This window comes from Pleurodeles waltl, chromosome 2_2 (assembly GCF_031143425.1).
Source record: "Pleurodeles waltl isolate 20211129_DDA chromosome 2_2, aPleWal1.hap1.20221129, whole genome shotgun sequence".
In the NCBI taxonomy this organism is placed as follows: domain Eukaryota; kingdom Metazoa; phylum Chordata; class Amphibia; order Caudata; family Salamandridae; genus Pleurodeles; species Pleurodeles waltl.
The window spans coordinates 913,480,661-913,492,825 of record NC_090439.1 but is presented as its reverse complement, the minus strand read 5'-3'; the positions used below and the strand labels follow the sequence as shown (position 1 = coordinate 913,492,825).

The window sequence follows — 12,165 nt, the reverse complement described above, 5'->3', positions numbered from 1 at the left end:
GCTTTGGGGAATATTACATTGTAATGGGGGAAGACCTGACATTTTTACACCGTGATGTATTCCACATGTACCCGTTCTTTTATTCCCATGAAGCTGGTCTGCTTGAGAACTGGTTTGCGCGTGGTGCATTTTACAATACTATGTTTCTCCCCTAGGCGAGGATCTTTGAGTTGGAGGGCGTCCTGAACTCACGCTGACTGGCATGCCGTGTGCCACCACTTCTCTGGATTCTCCAGCGTCTGTGTCCACCTGATGTGGGGTTCTGCCCACCGGAGGCAGCTCTCCCTGAGCCCTCGACTCCCCTCGGACCAGGAAAGTGCCAGTCACCTGAACCCCCGGGGTCCGCTTCAAGCCCAATACAGACCTCGGGCCGCTGTTCCTCGGCCCGCTGAGCTCACCCTCTGCCCCGATGCAGTTCCGACTATTTTCCTTCGCCCTGGTCATCCTGAACTGCGTGGATTACAGCCAGTGCCAGGGCATCCGCTGGAAGCGAAACAAGAGAGGTAGGTGCCCCGGTGGGGCGGGGGCAGAGGGAACGGGTCTTGGGAGCGTAAGTTTCTCTCAAGGGTCGCCCAAAGGGGTGAGATTTCTGCTCCCATAGAGTGAGCACCATTGCATGTCACCAGAGACACGAAACTAGTCTCTTCTAAAAAGTATGTATTTATCTAGCCTCGACTACCTCCTCGTGTTTGTTGGAATCAGTCTTTGACTGCACATGTGCGCGCAATAGAGTTCTTGGAGGCATCTGTGTTGACCACATTCTCACAGGTCTGAATCCTGGCGGTGTCCTTAGTCCTTAATTCTTGCGTGACCAATAAAATGAGGACCACTGAGCGGGTACTAGTAAACATTCGTTATATCCTTAGCGCCGGGAGACTCCCTGGGTGAAGTGTGCGCTACAAACAAGTCCCCTGTATTATGCATGTTCCATGTGTTCTCATATGAACGGTGACAGAAGCACTCAATTACACTCTTTTCATATGGCACGTGTAGCGTGTACACATACGATGGCTGAAGGTGGCTTCAGGGTTAGAGGTTTGTGAACTGGACATTTTTGCACTTTTCTATTTTACCGAGTAAAACAGGACATATAATGTGAGACATGTCAGCTTTTGCTTCCCATTTCAGTACAGAGTACATCGAGCAGCAATGCGCGGTGGCCAGCCATGCTGCGGTGACCTTGTGTAATAAAATTAAAGCGGTGATATGTGCCATGATTGGCCACGCCCGAAATGACTCCCATGATAATGTTGCACAATTATTTCCATAAGCCATGAACGGAATGCAATACTTTTCTACAGTGCTTTAAAAAGGCCGGTACTGTACTGTACTGAGTAGCGGCACTTTTTTTGAGAGAGAAAGTATACCTGTATTTCTCTAGAAAAACGTAATAGTTTTCATTGGAGATTACCGGCACTTCTCAGAAACTCTGATACAGAGTATCTGCACTTCTACTTTTCAATTTCAAGCATGGTAGTTTCCTGCACATCTGCCAGAGCTTCAAAGCACTAGCCAAAGTCGCGTAGTCTATAGCAGCTCGTGATGTGAACTTGCTCTCTGAGATGCCCTTTGCCTCTCCAGTGCAGTGCACGCGTGGGTGCTACGGGTGCTGGCAGGTGTGCTGAGTATCCCCCGTCACCCCCACCGCATACACACAAGCCCCATCCCGGGCATCACCCGCGGCATGCGGTCTAAACTCCCCGCAGGCTGCGCGCGCCCCCACCACCCGGCCGTGTCTGGAAGAGGCTGCCACACCGGCTCCAAAGTGACTGTCACTCGTTCATTAAAGATCAGTGCGCGTGGCGGTATCGATGGACGTAAGCGCACTCGCCTGGGATGGGGACACAGAGGGAGTTTGGAAATCAATGCTGCGCTCTAGACTGATGGGTGCCGGGGTGCACGGACTGCATTCCCGGCAGACGCGCCAAGTGCTGCTGGCACCGCTCCTCCTGAGGCGGACGAGGCGCAGTGGGTCCGTCTCAGGGGCCCACAGAACTTGTATGTCCTCGAGCCACTCTGTTTAGAAACCGCTGAGATGTATTTTACGCAAGGGGGTAATGCAGACCTAACAGCCCAGGGGGCGCTCACCCTTCGGAGGGCCCCTATTCAGGGAAATGCCTATGGATATGTTCAGATGTAGGAGTCTCAGGGGCCACCTCGCTGATTTCTAACTGGGGGGGGAAGGGCATCATTTTGCTTCAGCAGTGATGTCACAGTTCCCACGTTTGCATCAGGAAGCCCTCCAGAGAAGCCTCATTCGGTGCTGGGGCGAGGAAGGCATCTCCGGGCGTCCAGCGGTGCCGCGCCTCCCCACGAGGTATCATCCGTGCTTTTGAGAATATCGCCCGGATGAGCGTCTGTCTCTGCTGCTGGCAGCGGGGATCAATAGCGCGGGCTGTATCATGTCAGCTAATTGCAGGGGATAATGAAGCTCGGGTCCCACTGAGAGACGGCTCATGTAACCGGCGTATCGATCCCATGTTCGTGCCGGCTGTGGCTTGTGAACATCAGTACAGCGATCTCGCGCAGCGCGTCTCGATGAACAAGGCAGCAGCCGCACACAGCCTGCCCCGAGCCTACAAGGCACGACAGAAGTCACCCACACTTGGGCTGTCTGAGAGTGAAACATCAAGTGACACTCAGGCTAAGAAAGCACCGGGGGAGGGAGGAGGAGTCATCCACACATGGTCTCCCTCATACTAACGAGGTAGCAGTGAGGCCCAGCCACACATGGTCTCCCTCTGACTAACAAAGCAGAAGTCAGGGCCAGCCATACGTGGTCTTCCTCAGTCTAACGAGGCAGCAGTGATGGCTTGTGACACAAAGTTTCCCTCAGACCACAAGGCAGCAGTCAGGCCCAGCCACACATGGTCTCCCCCAAACTAACAAGGCAGCAGTCAGGGCAAGCCACGCTTTGTCTGAGGCAGACAAACAAGGCAGCAGTGAGGGTCAGCCACACATGGTCTCCCTAGACCACAAAGCAGCAGTGAGGGCCAGCTGCACATGGTCTCCCTCAAACTAACAAGGCAGCGGTGAGGGCCAGCCACACATGGTACTACTCAGACAAACAAGGCACCAATGACAGCCAGGCACATATAGTCTCCCTCAGACTAACAAGGCAGCAGTGAGGTTGGGTCACAGAAGGTTTTCCTCAGACCAAAACAAGACAGCAGTCAGGGCAAGCAACACATGACCTCCCTCGGACTAAGGAGGCACCAGTGAGGGCCAGTCACACAAGGTTTCCCTCAGACTAACAAGGCAGCAGTCAGGGCAAACCACACATACTATGAGGCAGACTGACAAAGTAGCAGTGAGGGTCAGCCACACATGGTCTTCCTCAGGCCACAAGCCAGCAGTGAAGGACAGCCACACACGGTTTCTCTCAAACTAACAAGGCAGCAGTGAGGTTCAGCCACATGTGGTTTCCCTCAGACTAACGAAGCATCAGTGAGGGCCAGTCACACAAGGTTTCCCTCAGACTAACAAGGCAGCCGTCAGGGCAATCAATCAATCATAATATTTGTAAAGCGCACTACTCACCCTTGAGCGTCTCAAGGAGCTGAGGGGGGAGGATGCTGCTACTCGTCAAACAGCCATGTCTTGAGGTGTCTCCTGAAGGTTAGCAGGTCCTGTGTCTGTTGCAGGTGGATAGGAAGAGTGTTCCACTTCTTGGCGGTGAGGTGGGAGAACGATCTGCCACTGGTGGTCGTTCTGTGGATGCGTCGAACGGTGGAGAGGGCAAGGTCAGTGGAGCAAATCTGTTGAGTTGGGTGTAGAAGGAGAGCCGTCTGTTGAGGTATTGTGGTCCGGTGGTGTGCAGTGCTTTGTGAGCATGGATTAGGAGCTTGAACGTGATTCTCTTGTTGATGGGGAGCCAGTACAGGTCTTTCAGGTGGGCTGTGATGTGGCTGTGGTGGGGTATGTCCAGGATGAGGCGTGCGGAGGCGTTCTGTATGTGTTGCAGTCTTTTCTTGAGCTTGGCCGTGGTTCCTGCGCAGAGGGTGTTGCCGTAGTCCATTCTGCTCCTTACGAGGGCTTGGGTGACCGTCTTTCTGGTTCCGGTGGGGATCCATTGGTAGATCTTCCGAAGCATGCGAAGAGTGTTGAAGCAGGAGGAAGAGTCGGCGTTGACTTGCTGGGTCATTGATAGCGATGAGTCCATGATGAACCACAGGTTGCGTGCATGGTTGGTGGGTGTCGGTGCGGTTCCCAGTGTGGCAGGCCACGAGGAGTTGTCCCAGGATGAGGAGGTGGAGCCGAGGATGAGGAACTCAGTTTTGTCAGAATTCAGTTTCAGGTAGCTGTTCTTCTTCCATTCGGCGATGGCTTTCATTCCTTCATGGAGGTTGATTTTGGTGGTGGCGGGGTCTTTTGTGAGGGAGAGGATCAGCTGGGTGTCAGTGTATGAGATGATGTTGAGGTTGTGTGACTGGACGATGTTTGCGAGTAGAGCCATGTAAACATTAAAGAGGGTCGGGCTGAGGGACGACCCCGGGGATACGCCACAGATGATCTTGGTGGCTTCAGAGTGGAATCGAGGGAGGCGGACTCCACACATGGTATGAGGCAGACTAACAAAGTAGCAGTGAGGGCCAGACACACATGGTCTTCCTCAGGCCACAAGCCAGCAGTGAAGGACAGCCACACATGGTTTCTCTCAAACTAACAAGGCAGCAGTGAGGGCCAGCCACGCATGGCCTTCCTCAGACTAACAAGGCAGCAGTGAGGGCCAGTCACACAAGGTGTCCCTCAGACTAACAAGGCAGCAGTCAGGGCAAGCCACATATGGTCATGCCACAGATGAATAAGGCAGCAGTGAGGCCCAGCCACACATGGTCTCCCTCAAACTAAAGAGGCAGCAGTGAGGGCCAGTCACAAAAGGCTTCCCTCACACTAACAAGGCAGTAGTCAGGGCCAGCCACACATGGTCGCCCTCAAACTAACAGAGCAGCAGTGAGGGCCAGCCATGCATTGTCTTTCTCAGACCAAGTAGGCACCAGTGAGAGCCAGGCACACATGCTTTCCCTCAGAACAACAAGACAGCAGTGAGGGCCAGCCACTGATGGTTTTCCTCAGACCAACAAGGCACCAGAGAGGGCCAGTCATATACACTCTGCCTCAGTTGAACATGGCAGCAGTGAGGGCCAGGCATGCATGGTCTCCCTCAGACTAACATGACAGCAGTGAGGGCCAGCCACATAGAGTCTGCCTCAGCTGAACAAGGCAGCAGTGAGGGCTAGCCACACATGCTCTCCCTCAGACTAATAAGGCAGCAGTGACGGCCAGCCACACATGCTCTCCCTCAGACTAATAAGGCAGCAGTGAGGGCCAGCTCTCCCTCAGACTAATAAGGCAGCAGTGAGGGCCAGCCACACATGCTCTCCCTCAGACTAATAAGGCAGCAGTGAGGGCCAGCCACACATGCTCTCCCTCAGACTAATGAGGCAGCAGTGAGGGCCAGCCACACATGCTCTCCCTCAGACTAATAAGGCAGCAGTGACGGCCAGCCACACATGCTCTCCCTCAGACTAATAAGGCAGCAGTGACGGCCAGCCACACATGGTTTCCCTGAGACTAGCAAGGCAGCAGTGAGGCCAATCCACACATAGTGTTCCTCAAACTAACGAAGCAGCAATGAGGGACAGCCACACATGGTCTCCCTCAGACCAACAAGGCAGCAGTGAGGCCCAGCCACACATGGTCTCCCTCAGACCAACAAGGCAGCAGTCAGGGCCAGCCACACATTGTCTCCTTCAGACTAACAAAGCAGCAGTGAGGGCCAGACGCACATGAACTCCCTCAGACTAACGAGGCAGCAGTGAGGGCCAGACGCACATGAACTCCCTCAGTCTAACGAGGCAGCAGTGATAGCTTGTGACACAAGGTTTCCCTCAAACCACAAGGCAGCAGTCAGGGCCAGTCACACATTGTCTCCCCCAAACTAACAAGGCAGCAGTGAGGGTCGAAGTAGCACTCTCGCACTCATGACCTGTCTGAGAATGAAACAGCGAGGGTTAACCATACACAGTGTGCCTTAGACTGACAAGGCAGTAGTGGGGGCCAGCCACACGCGGTCTGCCTCAGACTCTGAACAAGACGCAGTAGGACTCCCCCACACATGGTCTGTCTCAGAGAATCAAACAGTAATAGTCACACAGACATGTGTGGAGTATGTTAGACTAACAAGGCAGCAGAGGGGCTTGCCACACATGGTGTGTCTCAGACTAACAAGACATTAGCGGCACTGGCCTTCTCCTGTCTCCTAACAAAGCAAACAAGCATTTGCAATGCACTAGGGTCTCGCATTTCTCCGAGTTACAGCTATTAGCAGTTGTAAACTCCCAACCAGATTTTTCTTTTCACATTGAAAAAAAAAACAGCGCAATCGCGCTGCTACAGTTCACTAGTCCAGATAGGTCTCGAAACACCTTCCAGAATGTGTCTTTGGAGGCAAGCATTTTTACGAGAGAGAAAAGGTAGAAACAAGACACTTCTTCGTTTATGTCCCAGGCTCCCACTGCTTCTTGTGGTAACTAACATTTCTAACAATTATATCTAAATATGCAAATGTTAACAGGTGAATTAAAAAGCACAAGTAATATACTGAAATGCATTGTGAACACTTTTAAGCTTATAAATAATTCAGTTTTGCCTCAACGATTATTACAGCGACAACATATGTAAAATGTGTGATTATAACAAACCTTTTTAAATAAAGTTTAGTGCCGAAGATTCGCTGTTTCTAAGCGCTATAACTAAGATGTTACTGTTACAGTGTTGAATAGTACTCATTGTATCGACATCGGAAGAATTGATTGCTAAGACGGCTGTGGTCTGGAGTTCGTCACCTGCAAGTCACAGCATATCTCAGTAGCAAGCTTTCTCTGAGCCCTTTAGGCAATGAAATAGGTATTCACTTATTTGTGTGACTAGTGTAATGTGTGATTTGTTGTGGCTTGTTATTGTCTGTTTCGTTATTATTTTATTGTTTCATAATTGTAGCAATTTTACTGTAATCCCCTTTATTAGTAGTATATTTTTTTTATGTTTCTTTGACCCCGTCCTGTGGATATAAACACATTTAATTGTGTTTTTTGTTCATCTCTCAAAGTCAGTATTTCGAATCCTGGCTGGTGGTGTAGTCACAATCGAGTCAATGAAAATGCTAGGATCTTCCGCGACCCACATGCACAACCGAGACATTCTCACTTCCTTTGTCGTCAGAAAGTAGTGACAGTGAACACGACAACCCACCTCACACCGGGCGAAGTACAAATGAAATCATAGCCTGCAAACCGAAAGCATTGTCCATGTAGCGCTTCTGTCCCTTCCAGGCATTGAAATGACAATGGAATGGCTCTCAATTTACAGAGTTCATAGAGAAATTGAGTTATTCTAGGTGGATTTAGAGAACGACTAAGCACAACAAGACGTATGTCAGTAACGAGCACTAAACTCACAGATGCAACTTTCTAATGGCTGTCTCACACTAGTGGGAAGGGACGCCAAGAATAAACAAGATCGTGCTGTGAAAATAGAGAAAAAGTAGTCCACAAACCTGACGGGAAACAGCGAGCCTCACATGTTTTCAGTACTTGGTCGCTGCGCTCGAGGAGGGCTACCCACCGGAAAAGGCATGACGTATGTGTGCCTTCCACCAATGAAAGCAAGCAGATTCTAACCGGCAGGCACATGAACCAATGAAAGACACTGACGTGACGTGGACGGGGCTCCAAGCCCTTTTCTAATTCCTAAAGCGTCTCGCTAGCGATACGCATGTGCAAGTGCATGCGATGCAGGCTCGACCCTAAAAAGGGGTTCACCCAACAAAGGCTCGTTAGTGTCTGCGTGAGTTATAGAGCCAGGGATTTACCTAGACGTTGTCTGTCACCTGCCAGCAGGAGGCAGTGGCACCAACATACTCGTGACCTACCTCCTAACAGAGTAGTTCCTCCTCAGATTGCTCGGTCTGTCTAACAAGGCAGCATTGACGCACCCAACCCACGAGCTGATTTGTTCATACAGTCTTACGTTTCGGAGCTTATGTCCACATTTAGCTCTAAGAGGTACCGTTTCTAAACCCACCTCTACACCTCTCATGGAGAGGGATTGGTTCACGTCTGCAGCCCTTAAAGTGTCCACGTATTGTAAGGCCCGCAGCTGCCCAGTGCCCCGAGCAAGGCAGGGCAGCTCCACTGCTAGAAACAAACCTTTGCAGCTATCCTATGCCCCAAGCAGGGCTGGACCGCTCCGCTGCTAGGAACAAACCTTCGCAGCTGTCCAGTGCCCCAAGCAGGGCTGGGCCGCTCCGCTGCTAGGAACAAACCTTCGCAGCTGTCCAGTGCCCCAAGCAGGCTGGGCCGCTCCGCTGCTAGGAACAAACCCTCGCAGCTGTCCAGTGCCCCGAGCAGGGCTGGGCCGCTCCGCTGCTGGGAACAAACCTTCGCTAGCGCAACACGGACAAGGCACACGGCCAACACTTGCTTCAACGGGATTCATCACCCATCTTCGTCATGGTATCAATATCTTAGCTGCTTAGGATGCATATAGTAGTGTTTTATGAAACCATCAGGGATTCTTCGTTCATCACCAGTGTGGTATCAGTATCTTCTCTGCCTAGGGTGCATACCGTAGTGTCTAATGCAGCCTTCAGGGATTCATCGTCCATCACCGGCATGGTATAAGTATTTTCGCTGACTAGGATGCATCCCGCAGTGTGTAATGCAGCAGTCATGGATTCATTCTCCATCACAGCTATGGTATCTGTATCTTCTGCTGCCTAGGATGCATACCGCAGGTGTTTAATGCATCCATTGAGGATTAATTGTCCATCATCGGCATGGAATCAGTATCTTCTGCTGCCAACAATGCATATCTTAGCATTTAATGCAGTTATCAGGGATTCAACGTCCATTACCGCTATGGTAGCAGTATATTTTGCTGCCTAGGGTGCATACTGCAGGTGTTTAATGCAGTCATCACGGATTCATTTTCCATCACCGGCATGGTATCAGTAATTTCGCTGCTTAGGATGCATATCATAGTGTTTAATGCAGCCATCAGGGATTCATTGTTCATCAGTGGCAAGGTATCAGTATCTTTGCTGCCTAGGACGCATACCGCAGTGTTTAATGCAGTTGTCATGGATTCATCATCCATCATAGACAAAGCATCAAAATCTATGCTGCCTAAGAGGCATACCATAGTGTTTAATGCAGCCATTGTGGATTCATCGTCCATCACTGGCATGGTATCAATATTTTCTGTTGCCTATGATGCACACCGTAGTGTTTAATGCAGCCATCAGGGATTTATCGTCCATCACCGGCATGGTATCAGTTTCTTCTGCTGCCTAGGATGCATACAGCAGTGTTTAATGCAGCCATCAGGGATTCATCATCCAACACCAGCATGGTATCAGTTTCGTCTGCTGCCTAGGATGCATACAGCAGTGTTTAATGCAGCCATTAGGGATTCATCATCCAACACCAGCATGGTATCAGTATCTTCACTGCCTAAGATGTAATTCATAGTATTTAATGCAGCCAATAGGGACTCATCGCTCTTCACCGGCAGGGTGCCAGTATCTTCACTATCGAGGATGCATATCATAGTGTTTAATACAGCCATCAGGGATTCATCACCCATCTTCGGCATGGTATCAGTATCTTAGCTGCTTAGGATGCATATAGTAGTGTTTTATGAAACCATCAGTGATTCTCCGTTCATGACCAGTGTGGTATCAGTATCTTCGCTGCCTAGGATGCATATCATAGTAATGCAGCCATCAGGGATTCATCGTCCATCATCGGCATGCTATAAGTATCTATGGTGCCTAGGAAGCATACTGTAGTGTTTAATGTGGCCATTGGTTAATCATCGTTCATCATCACCAGTGTGGTATCAGTATATTTGCTGCCTAGGATGCATATCGTAGTGTTTAATTTAGCCATCAGGGATTCATCGCCCATCACCGGCATGGTATCAGTATCTTTGCTGCCTAGGATGCATATCATAGTAATGCAGCCATCAGGGATTCATCGTCCATCATCGGCATGCTATAAGTATCTATGGTGCCTAGGAAGCATACTGTAGTGTTTAATGTGGCCACTGGTTAATCATCGTTCATCATTGGTATGATATCAGTATCGTCCGCTGCCTAGAATGGATACCGCAGTTGTTTAATGCAGCCATCAGGGATTAATCATCCATCACCGGCATGGAATCAGTATCTCCTACTGCCCAGGATGTATACCGTAGTGTTTCATACAGCCATCAGGGATTCATTGTCCTTCACCGGCACGGTATCCGTACCTTTACTGCCTAGGATGCATACAATAGTGTTTGGTGCAGCCATCAGGGATTCATCGTCCATCACCGGCATGGAATCAGTATCTCCTACTGCCCAGGATGTATACCGTAGTGTTTCATACAGCCATCAGGGATTCATTGTCCTTCACCGGCACGGTATCCGTACCTTTACTGCCTAGGATGCATACCATAGTGTTTGGTGCAGCCATCAGGGATTCATCATCCATCACCGGCATGGTATCAGTATCTCCTGCTGCCTAGGATGCATACCGTAGTGTTTAATGCAGCCATCACGAATTCACTGTCCATCACTGGCATAGCACCAGTATTTTCGCTGCCTAGGATACATACCACAGTGTTTAATATAGTGATCATGGATTCATCGTCCATCACCGATATGTTATCATTAACTTCTGCGATGCACACTGTAGTGCTTAGAGCAGACGTCGGCGAATCCTGACGTGATATCAGTGTATTATGTCGACTGCAATGTAATCTCTAGAACACACCGCAGACATCAAAACCTGAGGGATGCAACTGGCATGTCGTTAGCATCATGTGGTGCTTACGATGCATATCGTAGTGTTTGCAGAAGGTGTCAATAATTCCGGTATCATCACTGACAAGATGTCAGCACCCCTTGCTTCTTGCTGAATGCCAGAGGACTTAGAGCAGATGCCAGCAGTTCATGGACCATTCCTATTATGCCAGCATCCCACCATGCACACCAGAGGGCTTGGAGCAGATAGCAGCGGTTCATGGGCCTTCCTTGTTATGTCCCCATCCTCATCCTCCCACGGTGCACATCAGAGTATACTTATAACAAGGATGGTCCATGAACTACTGGCATCTGTTCTGTCAGCATCCTCAGCCTCCCACGGTGCACATCAGAGTATACTTATAACAAGGATGGTCCATGAACTACTGGCATCTGTTCTGTCAGCATCCTCAGCCTCTCACGATGCACATCATAGTATACTTAGAACAGATGCCAGCAGTTCATGGACCACCTCTATTATGTTCCCATCCTCAGCCTCCTACGATGCACACCAGAGTATACTTAAAACAGTTGCCAGTAGTTCGTGGACCATTCTTGTTATGTCAGCATCCTCAGCCTCCCACGATGCACACCAGAATGCGCACAGCAGATGCCAGCAGTTCATGGACCACCTCTATTATGTCCCCATCTTCAGCCTCCCACGGTGCACATCAGAGTATACTTATAACAAGGATGGTCCATGAACTGCTGGCATCTGTTCTGTCAGCATCCTCAGCCTCTCAATATGCACATCATAGTATACTTAGAACAGCTGCCAGTAGTTCATGGACTATGCTTGTTATGTCGGCATCGTCAGCCTCCCACGGTGCACATCAGAGTATACTTATAACAGGGATGGTCCATGAACTAGTGGCATCTGTTCTGTCAGCATCCTCAGCCTCTCACGATGCACACCAGAGTATACTTAGAACAAATGCCAATAGTTCATGGACCATGCTTGTTATGTCAGCATCCTCAGCCTCCCAAGATGCACACCAGTATGCTCACAGCAGATGCCAGCAGTTCATGGACCACCTCTATTATGTCCATATCCTCAGCCTTCCATGATGCACACCAGCGTATACTTAGAACAGATGCCAATAGTTCATGGACCATGCTTGTTATGTCAGCATCCTCAGCCTCCTACGATGCACACCAGAGTATACTTAGAGCAGTTGCCAGTAGTTCGTGGACCATTCTTGTTATGTCAGCATCCTCAGCCTCTCACGATGCACACCAGAATGCACACAGCAGATGCCAGCAGTTCATGGACCACCTCTATTATGTCCCCATCCTCAGCCTCCCACGATGCACAC

At 50.1% G+C, this 12,165-nt stretch overlaps 1 protein-coding gene across 1 annotated transcript in view; it reads left to right on the top strand.

Annotated features, from left to right (window-relative positions):
- RSPO2 (R-spondin 2) overlaps positions 1-12,165 on the top strand; it is a 372,262-nt gene that overhangs the window by 1,142 nt on the left and 358,955 nt on the right. The window contains exon 2 of the mRNA XM_069220620.1: positions 156-503. Within this exon, the coding sequence (XP_069076721.1) occupies positions 410-503 (94 nt within the window). The 5' untranslated portion in view covers positions 156-409. The remainder of the gene's footprint in view (positions 1-155; positions 504-12,165) is intronic.